The 23,721-nt window shown below is 35.4% G+C and overlaps 2 protein-coding genes across 3 annotated transcripts in view; one reads left to right on the top strand and one right to left on the bottom strand.

Moving 5' to 3' along the window:
- LOC123531684 (aldehyde dehydrogenase, dimeric NADP-preferring-like) overlaps positions 1 to 4,721 on the bottom strand; it is a 54,764-nt gene extending 50,043 nt beyond the window's left edge. The window contains exons 1-2 of one of the 2 annotated variants that reach the window (XM_053518725.1): positions 4,668 to 4,714; positions 4,441 to 4,490 (exon numbers count right to left, since the gene is read on the bottom strand). In XM_053518725.1, the coding sequence (XP_053374700.1) occupies positions 4,441 to 4,458 (18 nt within the window). In that variant the 5' untranslated portion in view covers positions 4,459 to 4,490; positions 4,668 to 4,714. Of the gene's footprint in view, positions 1 to 4,440 lie in introns of both variants that reach the window. The other variant, XM_053518726.1, reaches the window with a different exon arrangement.
- A 646-nt stretch (positions 4,722 to 5,367) lies between these two features.
- On the top strand, positions 5,368 to 6,150 carry LOC128546719 (uncharacterized). Its single transcript, XM_053517985.1, has one exon. It carries the CDS (start codon positions 5,368 to 5,370, stop codon positions 6,148 to 6,150), a length of 783 nt encoding a protein of 260 aa, XP_053373960.1.
- Positions 6,151 to 23,721: the final 17,571 nt, after the last annotated feature.

The following is a 23,721-nucleotide window of genomic DNA, read 5'->3' as shown; positions in this document are numbered from 1 at the left end:
TGTGCTACTGAAGACTGAAATCCCTCGGCACACTACCTGGTGAAGATATACCGGTAGGCTTTTAAGGCTAACTTGACCAATCAGCATCATGGTTACAAAACTGGCCTTAAACAAACTATGTTCAGTTTATGAAAACTGGCCTTGCTCTCCAACTGGAAAAGGACTAGTTTACAAACTGCAAGAAATCAAACAGCACAACAGATCTTTATACAGCTGCGCCAAAAAAGATTGTCAGGCCAAGATTATAAGTAACACACAGCAAATAATATTAATTTAACTCATGTTGTATGCATATATACAATTTGATTCTTTTTAACCCATTGGGTAACTCAGATCACTACCACACTGATAGATCTCTCTATGCGCCAATTCAATGGAAAATTGTTCTATAAATGAAAATACAAATTTGTGAGAAAAAAGGTTTCCTCACCGATACAAAAATCAACCCTCTGATTAATCAATATCAAATTAGTACTTAAACCATACTATTTTTAAAATGCTGTATGAGCTATATACATTGTATTATATTCTAATATGAAATTTTCTATTATACACAACTATACTGAAATCACATCAGTATAATTTAGCATCATAAAAGTGTCAAGAAAGACTGCTACAACAATTAATCTCATATTCTATATAAAAGATAATTCATAACTGGAGTGAGACAACAGGATTGCATTACAATTAATTTACAAAGAATGGATTGTTATGCACATGAAATAACTCAGTAGACATGTACGCACTCCTAATTAATTCCATGTGACGTGTTACTCCCTGTATCTTAACAGTTAAAATAAGGTTACACGCAGGCAATGATCGAACAAAATTACCATAATTTTACCATTTACCTTGAAATTATGTGGCCTTCTATAAAATGTACAGCATAAGTATATTTCATTTGTTTTGATACAGAATTAGTATTCTATTTACAGAATGTACAGCATTAGCATATATTTAGACTCCTTTAATATATAAATGAAGTGCAGAATTGATGTTTTGTTGTGAGTCTATCATTGATGTTTTATTAGTATTGCACCGACTCATTTGCATGGTGTAGTGATTCAAGGCTTCTGGTTAACCAGGAGCCCAGTTAACTCAGTTGGTAGAGCACCTCACTTGCAAGAAGGAGGTCGTAGGTTCCAGTCCTACGCTGGGTAGATGATTTTCTCACTAAAATACAACAGTGACGACAAGGTAAATTAGAAAGTGCGGGCTACACTGGCCAGTTTATGTAGAGCATGCGGTTTGCAGGGGCTATACTCTGTTAGAAACTGAACAGTTGATGCCCCACTCTGCAATTCCACTGTAAAGGAAGGCTACGTAGCCAGTTATATAGAGCATGCAGTATTTGCAGAGGCTGTATTCTCATAATTCTGCTGGAAGCTGAACAGTTGATGCCTCACTCTATGATTCCAAGGAAAGGTTTTAAGCCTTTAAAATTAAAGTGAGGAGGAGTGTAGTGATTCTAGACTTCTGGTTAACCAGGAGCCGAGTTAACTCAGTTGGTACAGCACTTGACTTGCAAGCAGGAGGTCGTAGGTTCCAGTCCTACACTGGGTAGATGGATTCTCTCCCCAAAATACAACAATGGTATTTTTTGTGCTATTTCTATATCAATACAATAGTATACTATACAGAATTAGTATTAAATCATAGCATTTTGTTTACTCCTTTCTTTTTCATATGGGATATGCTTCTACAGTGAGGTGATTAGAGAAGATTATGGTGTTGTTTATTAAGGACTATGCTATTTTGACAATGCAAAATTCCTATGTAAAACTGAGAATGTCGTAACAACACAAGAAATGCACGGGGATCAAAGAGAAACTAATGATAATGAAAAAATGTATCTCTGAGTAAATTATAAAGTATCAGTGACACTCAAAAGCATGTCCCAACAGTTTACTAGAAGAAAATGCATAGAAATTTTCGGTGCAAGTATTTGGTACCACAAGTCTCTCATATTTATATAATATATATATTCATCAATCAGGGATATGTCAGTGTAAATGAGCTGAGCGTAAGTTTTCTAAGAAATCGTCGTTAAACTGTGTTACACAAATCACACGTGCACCGCTTTTTTACAAAAATATGTCAGCCATGTTTTCTTCAGTGAACGAAATAAAAGGAGTATTTTACCTTAGGTTTCCTTATTGTATAGTACGTTTCACTTTCTAATCTAAATAAAGCATCACTTTTTTTATAACATTCCACAGTCACTGTCCGATCTTTCTGATCACTTAACGATCACTCACAATTACAAAATAAAATCAACGTGTCATCAAAATTATCACATTACACGGCTTCATGGACATCACACCCTACTAACATTAAATTTGTAATCATGCACTAACCAAACAAATGATGAAAGATCGGGACTTTTTCAAAGATATGTTTTATTTCCTGTAATTTACTGATATTCTAACCTTTAAACAACCGAATTGTATGCACAGAAATAACGAAGAATTTATGGAATATAGCTTTTAGTTTAAATTTTGGACCTATCTTTTTCCAGCCCAACAACAGACATGTATATGTCACAAACCCGGCTTGTCCTCGAAATCAGTGTCAAAGGTTACTAGAACATAAATACAATAAATAAACAATCGCTTACTATGTTCTTGCAAGTCCTGTTAGATGAAACGGCCCGTGTTTATACATTCATATATATTCCGTATCGGGAACATTGACAATCACACAGTTCGATCTTTACCACGAACATGAAAACAGTTACTTTTATTCCTTTGTTTACATTTCAAACAAGAAGATTCACATATACGTTTAAGAACGTAAATACCGTGCTTTCCGACCCTCATGGTGTGTAAACTTTTGTAATTAAAAGTATGGTGTATTCGGCCAACCATTTGTAATTTCTGACGGTAAATATCATTAAGAGTATCATTTATGTTCACGAAATTTAATTGAATATTTAATTTTTATACTAGCAAAAGAAAAGCGTGATAGTCATGGTCGCTGGCTTTGAATTCCTCGCCCATCACCGACGTGGGATCGAAACCTCACTTGAGATGTAAAACTTTTCACGTAAGGAAGCCATCCAGCTAGGTACTAGTCTGAGCTACAAAAAAATGTCTGGAGGGGCACCTTGAGTCTTTCTCCACCAACAAAACCTGGGAAAAGTTCATTGTGTCGTTTCGGTGTTACTCTCAATCAAACAAAATAAACATTGCTCCCGCTTTGGTTTGTTTGTTTGTTTATATTTTTATATAAATGAATATGCAAAAAGGGTATTTGTTTGTTTCAGTGTAACGTCAAAACATAATATTACAATTATATATCAACAGTGAACGCCACATGCATTATATTTTCACGAGGGGTTAATGCCTTGATCTTACATGTAAAACAAACATATTCCTAGTGTATAAAAGGTAAAGGTAAATATATATGTATATGTGTATGTACTCGCGGAATTAAATGTTAAGTGTAAATCATCCATGCTAAATAATACGTACGATATGTTTGCTCTCTCACTGTCTAACCTGTCCGAAATGGTCTATGCGATTTTTATCATAAGAGTTCTAGTTTAATTTTCATCTTAAATTAAAGCAAACGTGTTCAATATAATTTTAAACTTAAGCTTTGAAGTTTAGTAGGTTGTAGCATTCTCTAGGTCAAGAGTATTTTTTATTACCTTCTGTAGTTAGTAATTATCTATTGTAAAAATGCTTTTTTAACCAAAGTGGAAGACATCAGGTACTTGAAAATGCAGCTTCCTAAAAGGTCAGTTTGAATTCTCGATGTCATTTGTCAGACATACCTTGTAAAAATAATATTATTACAAAATTAATACTGCTATTTCTTTTGTTGCACTTTGCGGACTTATGATAAAGTTATATATATATTTATCTGAGCAGTACAATCCGTGTAAATGAGCACTACGTAAGCGCTCAGGCCCTTCTCGCACACCATACCTATAGTTCGGACTTCTTTAATGTGTAAAGGCATGTGCACAAAAATGACAAATTTTGCCATCACCTGGTAAATTGTAATGTGTTTTTTAGAAAAGTAATAAACGGAAATAGAAAAATAGCTCTCAGATCATTTACACGGATAGTTCAGCTTTATTATGTACGTTATAGTTTTTTGCAGTTATGCATGATTACATAGAATACTTGCACCGAAAATTGTGACATAACCATACTGATAACTTTTCCCACTTTAGTCTTTTAATTAAAGTAAGAGACCAGCACTTCATGGTTTTAATGTATTGTCACATTAGAGTAACGTTTGTTTTACAGTAACTTCGAAATTCCTCAGAAATAATATCATGTACCCCACCCACCTAATTCATAATTTCGAAATAGCATAGTCCTTAACTGATCATATCCATAAGTCGCATAACCAGAATCTCAACTTACTAGCTACTATATATACGAATGCATTTTAATGTAAATCGTATCAAATGTTATAAATCAATACCTCTGAATAATTAGCCATTCCACTTTGCTTCCCAATGGGTAATTCGAAAACTGTAAAAATGTATATAGGACTATCAGATGTCAAAATGTAGAACAACTTGGTAATCCGATAGGATATTATCTAAAGGTTTAAACATATCTTTTTTAAAGGTTCATCCTATATGTAACGGAACTGTGCGAGCTTTCTAAAAGTTTGCGAACTAAAACCCCGGATAGATTATTCAATACATCCAATAGCCTGAATAGGGGCGATTTAATGGGGTTCCCGATTTAATGTTAATGTTCTGATGGCTACAAATGGCGTTTTTATATTAAAGGGAAATAACTTGCATATTCGTTACACCCCGATTTGGAGTTCCTGGATTCTGTACTAGTACAAACATGTTCTTCGTAAGTAACTGCCAACTTCCCCACATGAATCAGAGGTGGAGGACGAATGATTTCAGGCACAATGTCTTTTATCAAGTCGTCACGGACCCCGTGATCCGTAGATCGAGCTAAGCAGGCGGGTGATAAACGAATAGGCCTATGCCTACCTTTTAATTTACTTTAGGTAGCAAATTTATCTTTCGAAAAGGTGTTATATGATATTCTGTATACAAGCTGTTGAAAAAAGCAACAATTAGATATTCAAATATACAATTCATTGTAAAAGCAACAGGACAGTGGTCCGAAAACTCTGATAAATCAAGAACACTCATATTCAATATTGAATTAAAGCTATTTACATCTGTGATTAAATAATCAACCGTACTTGCTACGGGCTTATTTCTGTAAATTCCGTGGTATGTGTAATTTCCGTGCTCTAGTCTACCATTGACAATAACGAGATTGTTTTCTTTGCAAAGATTTAACAACCTTGATCCGAAATTATAGCATAGCATTGAATCCTGTGTATCACAGTAATACAAATGGTCAATTTATGCAAATGAACACAGCATCGCCAATTTTTTCACCAAATAATACGCCTTCAACACCAGTTAATAGCACTCAGCAGGCGGACATGTTTTCTATGATTATGCAACGTCTAGACTCGATGGATAAAAGGCTAAACGAATTAGACTCCATACAATCCAGTGTGAAAAGTATAACGGTCCGTATTGACACTATTGATCAAAAGGTCACCAATTTAGAGGCCAAAATCAAGGACATTGAGACTAGCCACCAGTTTGAAAGCGATACATTGGAGCAACTAAACAGAAAACAGAATGAAATCGACTCATCGCTTATCAAATTACGAAATATTGAGGCGGAACAGCGTTCACGAGAAGAAGAACTCCAACGAGAAATTACCGACCTAAAATGCAGGAGTATGAGGGACAATTTATTGTTTTTTAACATTCCCGAAGAAAAGAATGAAAACTGCGAGAGAAAAGTGCTAGATTTAATAGAATCTAAGTTGCAGATTGATGATGCCAAAACCAACATCAGACTACAAAGAACGCACAGGGTTGGCGTATTTAAGGAATCAAAGATTCGACCCATCGTCGCTAAGTTCAGCAATTTTCCGGACCGAGAGAAAGTGCGCACATATGCGAAGCTCCTTAAAGGCTCACGGTATGGCATAGGAGAACAATTTCCGGCTGAAGTGGTTGATAGGCGGAGGAAACTGATTCCTGTTATGAAGAAAGCACGATCAGAGGGCAAAGAAGCTTACCTTAGTGTTGACAAATTATACATAAATAAGCAGTTATATAAAGAAAGTGTGTAGGATAACCCCGAGAGTGTTCTGAAATGTTGTTCATGGAACATTGAAGGATTATCATTAGCAAAACGATCATGCGATGAGTTCGTAAATCTCATAAGTGAATATGACTTAATTTGTATCACCGAATCTTGGACAAGCAAAAAGTCGGACATTGAACTTAAGGGATTTAGTAATCCTATCCATTCATATAGACAATTTCATCATAGGCGAGCGAAACGTAACAGTGGGGGGTTAATCATTTACATCAAAGATAGTGTAAGAAATGGTGTTAAACTAATAAAAAATAATATAGACTGCATTGTTTGGCTGAAGCTTGATAAGAATTTCTTTTGTATAGAAAAAGACATATATCTAGCCGTGACTTATATCCCACCAGAAAATTCACCATTTCACAATGTTTACGATATGGATCTGTTTCAGATATTAGAAACTGATATAAATATATTTCAAGAGAGGGGAAACGTCTTCGTCGCTGGAGATTTTAATGCGAGAATAGGCCGTAAAACAGATTACATAGATCATGACTATAACATTCAAGGTGACGTAAACCAAGACATCGATTTACCGTTACCTCGATCAACACGGGATTTACAACAAATCGCTTTGGAGATTATCTGTTAGACTTATGTAAAGCAACAAATATTCGAGTTGTTAATGGTAGACTGTACAATGACAAATTATGCGGAAATTTTACGTGCATGACCCATAACGGCGAAAGCATTGTGGACTATTTATTAACATCATCGGCTAATTTTGACAAACTAGCACATTTTGCAGTTGACGATTTTAATGAGTTCTCGAATCACGCACCAATATCTTTTTGGTTTAAAACCAGATCACATAAAATTGATAATCAAAACCAAAAGAGAACATTTTATAAATGGAACCCAGAATACAGGGAATCCTTCTTAAATGAAGTTAAAAGTGATGCTGAGCAATTGCAACAGTCTTTGAACGAAAGAATTGAAAATAACTGTGATATAGACGATTTAGTAGCGTTGTTTACAAACTTTTTTAACAGCAAAAGTTGTAAATATTTTGAGAAAAATGTTTCTGTTAAAGATGTATACTTTACATCTGTAGATAAAAATAAGCAGAAATGGTATAATGATGAATGTAAAAATAAATGTCAAATATATAAAAAGGCAATCTTTGATTACAATGTCAATAAAACATTTGAAACAAGACAATCATTGTTAAACAAGAAAAGAGAATATAAATACTTTTGCAGAAAATGTAAAAATGAATATAACAAAAAATTGAGCAAGAAAATGAATGACATGAGACGTAGTAATCCACGTACATTTTGGAAAATGTTTAAAAAGAAAAATAGTAATCCGTCCGGAGAAGGTATTAATATAGAAGAATTTTTCAATCACTTTCAGAACTTAGCACAGACCTCTGTACCAAATGAAAACAAAGATTGTTTGGAGTTTTTATCGCATTTTTCTGATAATAATGTCGAAAGTACTTTTCCTAAACTTGATTCACCAATAACTACGACGGAAATTTTATCTGCTACAAAATCGCTGGCTTCAAATAAAGCATGTTCAATAGACAATATTCTATATGAGTATTTTAAAGCTAGTATTGATGTAACAGTGCGACCTATTCAGCTATTACTCAATTATATATTAGACCCAGATAGCAGACATGCGTTGGCCCAACGTTGGCCCAACTGCAGACTCTTCGTTGGCCCAACGAAGATTTCCAACGTTGGCCCAACGCCATTTTGCTAATTGGCGCAACGTTGGCCCAACGGTTGTTACACCGTTGGCCCAACGACTGGTATCCTACACTTATCGTTGGCCCTCCACTGGGCCAACTACTGGTATCATACACTTATCGTTGGCCCTCCATTGGGCCAACAATATTTTTTGTCTATTATGGTTGGTCCTACGTTGGGCCAACTCTAGCTCTTTGTTGGCCGAAAGAAGGATGCCAACGCTATCCCAACGATAACGAATTTGAAAAAATAGACTAAAACTAAAATTATTTAGTACACATTTTATTTTCAAATAATTGTGATTTTGTTTAACATTTAACAAGAAGAAATATAACATTTATTTAAAGTTTGTTTGCAAGTTTCCTGAAAAATTAAATATAACTGAATATTTCATCACTATAACATGTCAAATATTTATTCCAGCCATTAATAAATCTATTTTCTTTTTTCAGTCACTGATCAAATCCTATTAAAATGAATTACTGTCTGTATAGTAACTCATTATATATCCAAGTTCTGTCTGATTGTTTTCTTTTCTCACTGAAGTTGCAGCTTTCTATCTTTTCTTTTTTCTTGTGCCCCACAGAGCTAGGCGCTCAATTATTACTTTCTTGAACAGCATCCTGTAAGAAACCAAAATCATAATGTTGATTAAACCATCTACGTCATATCAATAACAATAACTATACAGATGCACATAAACCTTTTGACATAAACTGTATGAAATTTATTTTTGTCTGTATTTAACCGGGAAAAAATATGTTAAAATTAACGAGAATATGAGTTATTTTATTTACAGAATTAAATACTCAACACTTGTGCCATCCCCCAGTTCAGTTCTAGATTTAAGTATTCAACATATGTTCAAGTCACATAGATACTACATGCATACAGGCTATAAAAAGAAATTCTCTATAAGATTCAACAATTTTATCAAAAAATATTCAAAAACTTCTACTCACAGTTTATAGCTAGTAGACCGGGTTTTTGTTAACATGTATAATAGTTTCCTATACTTCACATGTCTATGCAGCTAGAAATCTCGCCTAGAAAGTAAAATTAACCACATTTTCTAGGATTTCTTACATAACTCGGGTTAACGAGAGTTCATGTTCTGGAATATTCAACAGATTTATTGTAAACATTTTATGATTGTACAAAATTAGATATTTGTTATAGCAGTTTTTTTCTTCAATATTTTTTTCACAAATTATATTCTTCAGTTAGAAGATTTTAGTAGTTCAAAATATCATTACTGCTGCAGATAAGTATTAAGTTTAATTAGTCCAAACTATCAGATTACGAATTTTTGCAGAAAAGTATTTGATTATTAATTAAATACTGCATGTTACACCTACACAATGTGTTTAGCTGTAGGTGCTTGTGATAAAACAGTCATGCACCTGTAAAATATATAATTATTATATTATTACTTGTAATGGGCCAACGTTGGGCCAACGATGTTTTCTCTGTGTAAGTCTTTCCCTGAAAATCAGTATTGGGCCAATGCAGAGCTATCTTTGACTGAAATTTAAAGTTGGTTCTACGTTGGCCCAACCGCTGTATTTACAATACTTACTAATCATTGTTGGGCCAACAGTGGCCCGACAACGATTATCCTTTGACGGTTTTCCGTCGTTGGCCCGATGACTTCATGTTTACAGGGGAGCAGGGAAGGTTTCCGCCTAGCTGGTCAAGGGGTGTGATTATCCCGTTATATAAAAAAGGTGATTCGAGTGACCCAGATAATTACAGAGGTATAACCCTCATAAGTTGCTTTGCAAAACTGTTCACTGTTATTTTGAATAATAGACTTAAAAAGTGGGTAGAGCAAAACGATATCATGACCGATGCTCAATTCGGATTTAGACCAAATGTTAGCACAGTAGACGCTATATTTATTCTAAACTCTCTGGTTGAGAAACAACTGAAGAATAAGTCATCTTTAATATGTTGTTTTATAGACTGCAAAAAGGCATATGATCTAATTGACAGAAGTTGCTTATGGTATAAAATAATAAAATCAGGGATCGACGGCAAGCTGTTTGCTGTTCTACAATCGATGTATGAAAATATTAAATTATGTGTGAGACGTATGAATACTTTATCAGATTTTTTTGACTGCAATTTAGGGTTGTTGCAAGGGGAGATAACCTCCCCGATACTGTTTTCGTTGTTTTTGAATGACATTGAGATGCATTTGCAACAGAACATAAATGCTGGTATTACACTTGACCAATTGTCAATATATCTGTTATTGTTTGCAGATGATGCTGTATTGTTTGCTCAATCAAAAGAAGGTTTACAAGAATCATTGCATAATTTAGAGTCATATTGTAAAAGATGGAATCTTACTGTTAATGTTGAGAAAACAAAGATTGTTGTTTTTAGAAAGGGGGGAAGATTAGATAGTACATATAAGTGGACATTTGAAGGAAAAGAAATAGAAATTGTTAATACATTTAATTATTTAGGTGTTGTATTTTCGAGCGGAGGTTCTTTTAGCCATGCAACTAAGACATTAGCTGGGAAAGGTATTAAAGCAATGAATGCACTATTCAATGTAACAAGGGGAATGAATGTTCCAATAAATATTATGTTTAATTTATTTGACGCATATGTTTTGTCAGTATTAAACTATAGCTGTGAAGTTTGGGGATTCGTAAAAGCAGATAATGTAGAACGTGTACATAGAAAGTTTTGTAAATGGATGTTAAATGTTAAAAGATCAACTAATAGTCTATCTCTATATTCAGAGCTTGGCAGATTTCCTTTGTATATAAACAGATATGTACGTATTGTAAAATACTGGTTGAAATTGTATGATTGTAAATCGGATAATTGTATTATAAGTACTATTGTAAAGGCACAAAGATTTGAGATAGTTTATAATAATAGAACAGTTAATTGGTCGTCAAAAGTACGAGGTATATTGCAGAATGCAGGTTTTGCTGATGTGTGGGAATTTCCCGAATCTGTAAATATTGACTTGTTCATACCATTGTTTAATACTCGTTTAAGGGATATATATATATGACAGAATGGCGCACTAGTATGTTATCTTGTACATCTTTGTCCCTATACAGACAAATAAAAACTTGCTTTAGTCGTGCAGAATACCTTACCATTTGTGATATTCCGAAATATAGAAATGTTATTGCTAAATTAAGGTTAAACTCGCACAACTTAAACATTGAAACTGGTAGACATAGAAACATTGAAAGGAATCGTCGTTTTTGTACCTTATGTAACACAAATGATATAGAAGACGAATTTCATTTTGTTTTAGTCTGTCCATTTTACAATCAATATAGAGATATGTATATTCCAAGATATTTTAGAATTCGTCCAAGTATGTATAAATTCTGTGCATTGGTTAATTCAGATAAGAAGTCTGTTCTGCATAAATTAGCCGTTTTTTGCCTAAAGTGTTTCAGAATAAGAAATGAATATTTAAATAACTAATCATTGTATTGTACATTATATTTCATTTTATGTGTATGTTTTTCTACATATGTAACGACTGTAAAAGGTGATCACTCACAAATCTTTACCAAATGTATGTATGATGTGACTCAGATGTATTGTAAAACTGTGACTGTCATGTAATGTTATGCTATATGACGATGAGCTGTATGCTTAAGTCAAAAATAAAATTTCTGTTCTGTTCTGTTCTGTTCTGATATTTAAAATCATAATCAGAAAATCGTGATCTTTTGATTGGATTATCACACCTTGATTAATTGTCGGTTGATATACAGCACGTGTGCGCATTGCAATTAACAATCAATTAAGCGATTGTAGTGAAATCGGATATTTATAAACATGTGTCAACATTACCTTTAATTTCGGCGAAAATGTAAAGAAAAATGATAGGAAATTGAACAACACATTGCTTATTCTCGAATTAATGTTATTTTCGTAAGCGGTTTTGACGCACACATAACGTATTTGCTTTACAGAATACAGAATATGATTTTTGTTATTTACAACTGGTATTTTCTTAAGAGATTGAAATTCGGCGACCACGCGGGAAATTATCATAACTGAAATACGCCCGTATTTCTTTAACAAATGGTATTTTTGAAGTGATTTATGACTGAATTCAAACATATATATATATATCATAAATTATTATTTTTCAAAAGGAAAATTAAAATACTTTTGCGCGTTACATCTTGTACATGATTGAAAATCGGCGTGCGCACTGAAAATTTGTACATTCTGAATTTCCATGTCCGAATTGCTCTAATGTACACAGGTATTTCTTTAATAAATCGTGTTTTTAGTGTTTATGATAGAATTCAATCTTGGTTTAATTTGTACACTAGTCAGCAGTGTACATGTATCTAAATAATTTGCAACCATGCTTTGCACGGAATGTCACGGATCAGAGGGATAGACTGGCTATATTCATCACTACAACCCGATGAACTGTATGAAATCTAAAGTGGTAGTATATTCATGGCATGCCCCGCCCGAGGACAGAACTCACGACCCCGAGATCCGTAGACCGACGCTCTACGTCCTGAGCTAAGCGGGCGGACAATTCAAGTATCAGTTGTGAACCACGAAGGTCACTAGGCTCAATGTAAAGGTCACAGTTAAAGATAAAATATTTCAAATTTATGCCAGCTCCATTTCTTCTAAGCCACTGAATGAATTGTATAAAATCAATATCAACTATTAACCCCATCCAGTCAGTAAAGTGCATAAACCAGGTTACTAGGTACGAGGGTCAAGGTCACACTTAGAGGTCAAAGGTCACGATCACAACATTCTATTTTACGTGTATCAAAGTTGCGTCTAGGGGTATCAATCACAGTTAGTGATAGCTCTAGTCTCGGGCCAAGTTTGATGAACCTGCCAGATAGTCGTTGTGCTGTAGCTACTGTGTTCAGTAAATGTTGCAGGTACTGAATAAATTGCTGTATTTAGGCATTGGTGCAGCTGCTGAATAAATTGATGAATTCAGGCACTGGTGCAACTGCTGAATAAATTGATGTATTCAGGCACTCGTACAACTGCTGAATAAATTGATGTATTCAGGCACTTGTGCAACTGCTGAAGAAATTGATGTATTCAGGTATTGGTGCAACTGCTGAATAAATTGTTGTATTTAGGCAGTTGTAGGTACTGAATCAGAGTGATAGCCAAAAAGTGAGATGACGACGAAGCATGGGCAACCACAAAGTTACTTTAATTCACCGTAGTGGGCGGCCCTGAGTTCATCAACAGAAGTTACTCGTTTAATATATGTAGACTGAGAGAAACAAGATTTACAGGAATGAAGAGATGTGGGATTATTCCAGAGAGTATTTATGTAAATTCCAAAATAAACATGCAAATTTTTTCTAAAACCTTTTCAAACCTTGAAACAAAAGCGAAACTCAAGATTTGCAGGTCATAGGAAACTTGCAAAAGGGATACACATAATTATATCAAGTCGGTAAAATAAATAACAAAAGAATAACGTTTCTCTTTAACAAATATTATAAAAGCCGAGTTAACAGCTGCCAATGTTCTTTTGTATTCTTTCGATTCCAAGAAATCTTTCAAAAGGAATAGGACACGCACAAGCTCTTAAGTGTTGAATTAAAGAAATAAAACAAAACAATAGAGAAAAATAATTAAACATGTTAATAATCAAAGTCAGAACAGACATTTAACGACAACAAGGCTAAGCGGTATGTGCGACATTCCACATATAAACATCTAAGTAAATATCAATCAATCATGATACAGATACATATACATCAAGGGTATGCCTACATGAGCGAATATTGCTTCATCATTTGTCTCAATAGCTGGAAGCCCACAGTAGATGATTGTTCTTTAACTGAAATTGAATAAATTCGACTAAACCCATAATATCATAAACCATAGATATCAGTCATTTTCATTGCATTTACAAAACCAACGTGCGTGGTCAATTTCACTTTCAATGTATAAATTACGTGTTTTACATTTGTGAAATCATACCATTCAGTATCTGAAACACCGTACAATACAAGGGAGACAACTCCGGAAGTGTTGGCGTTTTCCCATAGAAAACATGGTTTATCTACCGTTACTTGTTACCTAGGGTGTTTGTTTTTAAGATAAACGCTAGTCATTTTCTAAGTATACTGTCCAGGAAATAGTCCGCTCGCGATATAGTCATGCAGGACATATACTTTTGGAGAATCCTATAAACATCCGGAATAAATCCAGTATACTGTTCATCATGGTTCATAAATGACATTAATTACTGACAAACACCTTCTTCGCTACGCAGGTCGGTGAGAGTCGACACAGCTGATCCAAAAATTGTAGCTTCTTTAACTCAACGATATTTTCAATGGATCCCATGTTGAACGCACTCAATGTAAAGTCTGTGTTTGTGTTACTTTAATGATTGTACATGTCTTATTTACAAAATCTGTGAGCTACTTCCAAATGATCAAAATCTGTTTAAGAATAGTTTTTCCACACGTACCTGATACCCGAGTAAAGGCAAAGAAGTGTTTTGTCCTGACATTGGCGGAAAGCATTTCCTCCGCGTTGCAAAAAATCAACGCCTCCAATCACTCTGACAGACATATTCTGATAGGCCTTCACCAACCGGGACTTTTCTACCGGGGGACGTTCCCTGTTAGAGTTCTGCATATGCCTGGGCGGTGCCAGTACGGTCGCCGGAGGGCTCGGAACAGAAACTATACTGTCACCGCCCAAGAGCCATCCGGGTCCCTTCCGGTAGTCAAACGATGTTCTGGTCATAAGCAACTATCCGGTCGCAGTTGAATTTTATCATTCATAGAGTTCTTCCCTAAACTCTTCCCAGGTGTCACGGCATAGGACTTGAATATTAAAACGGGGAGAAATTATGTAGGCGGCCGTGTAGCTCATTCGGTAGAGCATCGGAGCAGTCCCGGTCTGGCTGCACATTTTTCTCACCGTGTAATATTTCGCACCCAACGTGGGAATGTGACGGCATTACACTGGTTAGTCTCCGACGCCAATAATTGCTTTTATTACAAGACTGTATTCTATTGTTCCTCTGATTGACTGAAAACGGTTTGAAAAGTAATTAGTACATATCATATCAACTTATCTTGGGTTATAAATAGTACGAAAATAAAAATAGATCGAAGTTGGTGCTTGGAAAACCAGTATCAACCTGATTTGGTCTAAATTTATTCCTTATTTCTTTATTAAAGTTACAGTTGTAATAACAAGACTGACTTTACATTTATTCATGTAATAAAACAATTATTGACTTTTTTCATAGGTTGATATCAAGATTTACCAACCCTCAGAAAGTTCACCTCGCCTTCGCCTCGCCTTCGGCTCGGTGAATATAACTCTTTTCGGGTTGATAAGTTAAATTATGTGTAAGGTGTGTATGTTATGTGTAAGGTGTTTAACAATAACCGGTTTGGTCACCTTACTTTGACATATTCATTGGGTGCATAATAAAGGATTAACGGCTATTGTTGCAATGTATACATTCTTCCAACACCCGTAAATTGCGTGCAAAATGTCGTATTCACCTACATGTATCTGTTCCGCGAATTATGTTTGATCCACGTGTCTACACTCTAAGAACATCAACATTACCCTGCTTCTTCTTGCACTATTTTTGCATTTAAGTAAGATTTAGAACATTTGAGCCGCACGATGAGAGATCTGCGACCAGCATGGTCGCTGACGGTTTCTCTAATTGAAAGCGAACAGCATCTGGATCCGTGCTGGTCGCAAATGAAGTATGTTGGTTTTCTCATGATGCGGCTCATTTATGCTTTAATCAGGAGTTCATTTTCCTTGACTTACCAATATAGTTTCGCAAGCTCTTCTATGCAAAGTTCAACAGACATCGTATTTTCCCTACATCATATTATATTCAATCTGTTCCTGAGCAAACAATTTTGACTGTTAACTGGCACGTAAATACAATGTGTTTGTTTATCTATTCGTTTTTTTTTCACGCTAACTTGTATATATTGACAATCTTCTAGTACTTTCTGGGAAGAAGATACACTTTATATCATAGTTCAAGGTACTTTGATCTATGAAAATAATCTGCAACTGTAAAGACCCTCATTTAAAAAAAACTGCCATAGAAGTCTGACGATTGGGTGCGCACATCAATAAAGTACATGCCGATAATGGAAATATAGAATGTCAAAAATGAAATGCCATGCCTTGGCGCGAAAAAAAATAATGGCGGATTCAAGTAGTGACAGTCCTCTTGTTGTTGTTGTTTTTTTTTTTTTTTTTTTTTTTTTTTTTTTTGCTCTGTAGAGCTATTTTTTCCTTATTTTCTTTGCAATGTTCTACATAAATCACTTGACGGATCTACGAATAACTTGTAGGTAGCATTTTTATAATGAAATAATTACATGACAGAATTTGTCATGGAAACTAAGACCATACAACAACACTACAAATTGGGTCTCATTTTAGCTGATTTTGCAGTTTGTTAGACTGAAAATATGTTTCTTGCATCGAACATGACACCCACTTTCTTTTGGATTTTTATTCAGCACTGACAATATTCTTAAAGAAAATATAAGTTACAGACATTTAAAAATGGGTCCTCCTGTGTGCTGCAGCTGTTGGAATTGAAGGATGTGATCTGCGCTGCGCTGCGAGCCAAGAGAATCAAAATCCATGACATCAACGACGGAGGACAACACACTGGCCATAGCTTTATCAGATCAAGTGGTTCCAACGTTGTTTGAGCGGTGAATTTTACGCCGATCAGATGGAGAAATATGGACGATACTACAAATATCCGGAATTGTAAGTATGATTTAAAGGAATTTCTACCCGTTAAATAACAAATCAAATGAAACCGATGGGTGCACCTGGAGCGCAAATGTGTCTATATTTTAGCACATGTGTCTATTTAGCTGAGATTTGTGCCGTTTATTCAAACACTTCTGTACAGTCCGGCGGGGGAAGGAGATTTTTGACAGTTTTTGACAATATCGCCTCAAATATAGTGTTTATCGGGAGCAAGTAACTGTTAAAACACTTTTTATGTAAAGGGTTACCTCTTAAAACAAAGCGTGTGCATTTTCATAGAATTATTCAGGGTTGTTTCTGAACAATTGGCCGAAAACCTAATGCAACGCGCCGTTTCGAGTGGGTCGCTATGCAACGCAACCAAGTGGATACCGTTCTGTGTCTTACTTGCGAAGTCTTATCCGTCTTAAAAACAGTCATTAAAGCCTAACAATGAATAAATTTAGTGAGTTTTATATCATTATAATGATCCCGCCATTTAAAATATCTTGTACTAAATATATATAATACATTTTTATGCTCGCTTAACATTTAACATATTTTTGCATTGTCAAAAACATCAACACAAAAACATAAGCAAGGATGAACATCGAACAATATCATTAAGTAAATGGTAGTAATAGTTTGTAAAAAACAAGAACCAGTTCAAGGACATTTATCTCCTCCACAAATGGTATACTGAACAGCATGCCAAAAGCGGGTTGACTCTTTATGAGGATTGTTCAAATATGAATGCATCTGAGCACATAAAAATGTATCCTTGATAGATTTCAATTAAAATTTTATTTGGTCCCCTCGAAGTATTCACCTCCAACAGATTTGCAAAATTTCAGTCTTCTAATCCAATCCTTGAAGCCTTTCTCGTAGTATTTTCTAGGTATACTATGAAAACACTGGAATATTGCAGAACCGAGGTATTTGCGCTGCACAAAGTTTCGACCAGAAAGGTATTCTTGAGCCTAAGGAACAAAAAGAAGCCACACGGGGCAAGGTCAGGCGAATAAGGAGGGTGATGAAGGGAGCACAACAACCTTTTCCTGCTTCAGAAAGTCTTGTACAATAGACGCCTTGTGTGATGACGCATTTTCATGTAGCAATCTGACATTGGCCAAACCAGTTGCGGGTCTTAGAGTTTGAAATATTTCTTCAGTTTCCGAAAACTTTAGTCTTGTTAAACTTCGAATTTACGGATTTGCCTTTAGGAACAGCAACCTGAATGGCAGGACCCAGTGTTGTGAAGAATATGGCATACATTACCTTCTTGACACTCATGGTCCGCTTTGCAATGCATGGTCTTTTGCCAGGATTTGTTGCACAGTTTTTTTGTTCTGAATCTTTCGTTTGGGCTCGAAAAAGTGAACTCATGTCTCGTCACCAGTGACGACATTTGCGAAAGATCGTGCATTGTAATTTGGAAACTATTTAAGCAACAAGTTTGCGCATTGCACGCGTGCCTTTTTTCTGCTCATCTGTCAACAGATTGGGGAATGTTCCTCATTTTCAAATTACGTTTCAGAATTGTATGAGCTGCTGTTATGAGATGCCAATCATACTAGCTATTTGCCTAGCGGAGTATATTGCATCAGTAGCAACTATTTCTTTCACTCTAGCAACCATCTTGGCAAACGTTGCTGTTTTCGGCCGACGGCCATGTGGTTCATCTTCTGTTGAAACTAACCCACATTTGAATTTCTTAAACCAACGTATAACTGCCGAAAAAGATATTTCATTATGCCCATAAACAGAACATATATCATCAAAAATGTCTTTACACCCTATGCCAAAGTAACAACGATTCTTGATATAGGACCGTATTTCAACGGCGTATGCTGACCTTCTTCCAACCATTTTTGTATTAGTATACACGAGTAGCGAGGGATAGACACAGCTAAAGTGAACGGATTTTAATGGGTGTGGTATCAATGTATAAATGTACAAATGAAATACAGACACCAATGAAAGAAATAAACGGACTAGCAATACTAAGAGAGACGTGTTACAGTTGTACTATTTAACTGTCTCCAACAAAACTTTTTTTTTCATTGGTGTCTGTATTTCATTTGTATTTTCATTTTTAAACGGCGGCCATAGAGTTTTATTACATCGTTTCTGTTTTCTGGAGGACAAATAAAATCTTGCCTTTTCCCTGGCCAATTTTAACGGTCTCTGTGATTTATCTCTCTGAAAATAAATGAACGTTTCACCGGAATATGAATGAAAATATATACAAACAACCGATCAATACTTTTATCATGGACCAAACTTTATTTTTTTGTATGAACAGCTTAAATGCACAACAAATCAGTAATGAAATCACAATGTATTGGTTTTAAGGGATTAAAAGTGACCAACTGTAACTATACTGATTTAAGAGTCAACCCGATTTCGGCATGCTGTTCAGTTCCATTCGTGGAGGAGAAAAATATCCGTGAACTGGTTCTTGTTTTAACGAACTAATACTATTATTTACTTAATGATATTGTTCGATGTTCATCCTTGCTTTATGTTTATAAATGTGTTGATGTTTTTTGACAATGTCCGCAAAAATATGTGAAATGTTAAGTGAGCATAAAAATGTAAAAGTACAATATATTAGAAATGGCGGGATCATTATGATGATATAAAACTCTCCAAATTAATTTATTCATTGTTAGACTTTGAAAATAATGACTGTTTTTAAGACGAATAAGACTTCGCAAGTAAGACACAGAACGGTATCCACTTGATTGCGTTGCATAGCGACCCACCGAAACGGCGTTGTATTAGGTTTTCGGCCGATTGTTCAGAAACAACCCTGAATAATTCTATGAAAATACACACGCTTTGCTTTAAGAGGTAGCCCTTTACATAAAAAGTGTTTTAACAGTTACTTGCCCCGAAAAACACTAAATTTGAGGCGATATTGTCAAAAACTGTCAAAAATCTCCTTCCCCCCCCGGACTGTACAGAAGTGTTTTAATAAACGACACAAATCTCAGCTAAATAGACACATGTGCTAAAATATAGACACATTTGCGCTCCAGGTGCACCCATCGTTTTCATTTGATTCGTTATCTAACGGGTAGAAATTCCTTTAACTCATACTTACAATTCCGGAAATTTGTAGTATCGGCCATATTTCTCCATCTGATCGGCGTAAAATTCACCGCTCAAACAACGTTGGAACCACTTGATCTGATAAAGCTATGGCCAGTGTGGACAAGATACATATAATACGTCAGTTAAGGTGTCTCTATAAAATTTAAACTTGACACTGCATAGGAAGAGTGATTGCTTTTTAGCTTATCTGACTTTCTGGAAAAAAATGATGAGTTTTTGTCGTCACTTGATCGGCGTCGGCGTCGGTGTCGGCGTTGCCTTGTTAAGTTTTATGTTTAGGTCAGCTTTTCTCCTAAACTATCAAAGCTGTTGCTTTGAAACTTGCAAGAGTTGTTCACCATCATAAGCTGACCCTGTACAGCAAGAAACATAACTCCATCCTGCTTTTTTGCAAGATTTATGGCCCCTTTTGTACATAGAAAATATCAGATTTCTTGGTTAAGTTTTATGTTTATTAGGTCAACTTTTCTCCTAAACTATCAAAGCTATTGCTTTGAAACTTGCAACACTTGTTTACCATCATAAGCTGACCATGTATTTCAAGAAACATAACTCCACCCTGTCTTTGCGAGAATTATTGCCCCTTTTGGACTTAGAAAATCAGTTTTCTTGGTTACGTTTTATGTTTAAGTCACCTTTCTCCTAAACTAACAAAGCTAATGCATTTAAACTTGCAACACTTGTTCACCATCATAAGCTGACCATGTACAGCAAGAAACACAACTCCATCCTGCTTTTTTGCAAGATTTATGGCCCCTTTTGGACTTAGAAAATATCAGATTTCTTGTTTAAGTTTTATGTTTAGGTCAACTGTTTCTCTTAAACAATCAAAGCTATTGCTTTGAAACTTGCAACACTTGTTCACCATCATAAGCTGACCCTGTACATCAAGAAACAACTCCATCCTGCTTTTCGCAAAAATTATTGCCCCTTTTGGACTTAGAAAATCAGTTTTCTTGGTTGAGTATTATGTTTAAGTCAGCTTTTCTACTAAACTATCAAAGCTATTGCTTTAAAACTTGCAATAGTTTTTCACCATCATAAGCGGACGCTGTACAACAAAAAACATAATTCTATCCTGCTTTTTGCAAGAATGATAGCCATTTTTAGACTTAGAAAATCATGGGTAGGACAATATTTCTATTATACAAAAAAAATCAGATGAGCGTCAGCACCCGCAAGGCGGTGCTCTTGTTATTGATGTAACAAAAAGACCCTAGGTCAAACACTGGTCAGCATCCAGGGTGCAGCCTGTAGATGTTATTTTTACTATGCGTTTTTTTCTAATTCAACACTAAGACTGTTATTTTTTAGATGTTACCGACAGGCAAACCATAGCCAAGACCATATATGTTTATTCAAACATTCAGAGGCAGACTATTCTCTGAGGTCTTAAAAGTTTACCAAATAATTCCACGGCCTAACCTGATGAAATTTGTATTAGCGGCATACATATCTCACCTTAAAGTTTGAACAAATAGTTGGGCCTGAACTGGTATAAGTGAGAAAATCAAGTGTTCAATAAAACAAACGAGACGAAAACCACCTCACTTGGGATAAAAACGATCTAAAACAAACTTAGGAAACTGAATAAAACAAATGACATGGAAACACGATGGCATTTGTTTTATTCAATTTCTTAAGTTGTCATGTCATATCTGGTCTGCGTTACGGTTAAAGTGTTATCATTGCGTAGCAGGTGATGTCTAGTGAAATCATAAGATATATTCAGTGTAGCGCAAGGGTGTTGATCACGTGACATTTTCTATTGGTGGACTCGTGTTCAGCAAGGTGTGTCAATTTTTCAGCCATAGCAGGTACAAGTTGAAGACACAACGAAGAAAAGGAAAGGTAAATAAATGAAATATGGTTACGTCAATTAAGCAAAGCTTCAATTTAACAGTGTTTAATGTTTAGAGTTTCTACTTTGTAAATTTGATGAGGTTTTTCAGGTAAATTTCATTTGCTCATCTCTTCGTGACAAAATGCCCGCCTTTGTTGTCAACTTAAGAAGTCTTATTGGTTTGCTAGACTTGGAACCAGTTTCCTGTATAATTAATTGTCATTTGCTAGGTCTGAATCAGGTAGTGCCAGACATTGTCCAAACCCGTGACCTGTCCACCCCAGTGTGGTATGGTTACCACCCATTGCAGAGCTTGACCCAGTCGTTATTTTGATATGCATGGAATTATGCCTGTTTTAGCTGTATTTTTCAAAGGATTAGTACTATTTGTCCAAAGCCTCCTGTAAGCTGGTATCACAGTTCCTACTAATTGGAATGGATTGAAATTTCACACGATCCGACATGTATTGTTAAATTTCCATAACTATACTCTTCATTTTTACAAAATTATTCCGCTGTTCAACTTTGCAAATTTTGGTCGAGTTAGGTTTTGTATGTAAGCTGCTATATTTCATAACCCCAAGAATGGGAGTTGATTGAAATTTCTCATATCCTTTGCACAAGTTCAATAACTTTTCCATTGCATTTTTACAAATTATGCCCCTTGTTTGACAATGCAATATTTGACTTAAATGAAAGCTAATATCTTGGTACCAACTGATGGGAATGAAGTGAAACTTCACACACTTGTCAATTTAAAAGATATGCACCTTTTTAACACAGGCACGGGTCCAGTGATTTTTTGTTTCATATAAAATAATCCCTTTTTTCACACAAATATAAGATCTACATTTTATATGTTAGTCAAATGAAAAAAAAACTTGATGACAAGAAAACCGGTCACAGTATCATATACATTGACTGATACTGTGACTGGATTTTTTGTCATCATTTCTTGTTTTCATTTGACCAACATATAAAAAGTATATTTGTGTGAAAAAAAGGGATTTTTTTATGTAAAACAAAAAATCACTGGACCAGTGCCTGCGCTTTTTAGCTCACCTGTCACAAAGTGACAAGGTGAGCTTTTGTGATCGCGCAGTGTCCGTCGTCCGTCCGTGCGTCCGTAAACTTTTGCTTGTGACCACTCTAGAGGTCACATTTTTCATGGGATCTTTATGAAAGTTGGTCAGAATGTTCATCTTGATGATATCTAGGTCAAGTTCGAAACTGGGTCACGTGCCATCAAAAACTAGGTCAGTAGGTCTAAAAATAGAAAAACCTTGTGACCTCTCTAGAGGCCATATATTTCATAAGATCTTCATGAAAAATTGGTCAGAATGTTCACCTTGATGATATCTAGGTCAAGTTCGAAAACTGGGTCACGTGGGGTCAAAAACTAGGTCAGTAGGTCTAAAAATAGAAAAACCTTTTGACCCCCTCTAGAGGCCATATTTTTCATGAGATCTTCATGAATATTGGTCAGAATGTTTACCTTGATGATATCTAGGTCAAGTTCGAAACTGGGTCACGTAGGGTCAAAAACTAGGTCATTAGGTCTAAAAATAGAAAAACCTTGTGACCTCTCTAGAGGCCATATTTCTCAATGGATCTTCATGAAAATTGGTCAGAATGTTCACCTTGATGATATCTAGGTCAAGTTCGAAACTGGGTCACGTGGGGTAAAAAACTAGGTCAGTAGATCTAAAAATAGAAAAACCTTGTGACCTCTCTAGAGGCCATATTTTTCATGAGATCTTCATGAATATTGGTCAGAATGTTCACCTTGATAATATCTAGGTCAAGTTCGAAACTGGGTCATGTGGGGTCAAAAACTAGGTCAGTAGATCTAAAAATAGAAAAACCTTGTGACCTCTCTAGAGGCCATATTTCTCAATGGATCTTCATGAAAATTGGTCAGAATGTTCACCTTGATGATATCTAGGTCAAGTTCGAAACTGGGTCACATGCGGTCAAAAACTAAGTCAGTAGGTCTAAAAATAGGAAAACCTTGTGACCTCTCTAGAGGCGATATTTTTCAATGGATCTTCATGAAAATTGGTCAGAGTGTTTACCTTGAAGATATCTAGGTCAAGTTCGAAACTGGGTCACGTGG

This window comes from Mercenaria mercenaria, chromosome 11 (genome assembly GCF_021730395.1).
Source record: "Mercenaria mercenaria strain notata chromosome 11, MADL_Memer_1, whole genome shotgun sequence".
NCBI classification, from domain to species: domain Eukaryota; kingdom Metazoa; phylum Mollusca; class Bivalvia; order Venerida; family Veneridae; genus Mercenaria; species Mercenaria mercenaria.
Note: the sequence above shows the minus strand (reverse complement) of the source record. Positions and strands in the feature narration are given on the sequence as shown.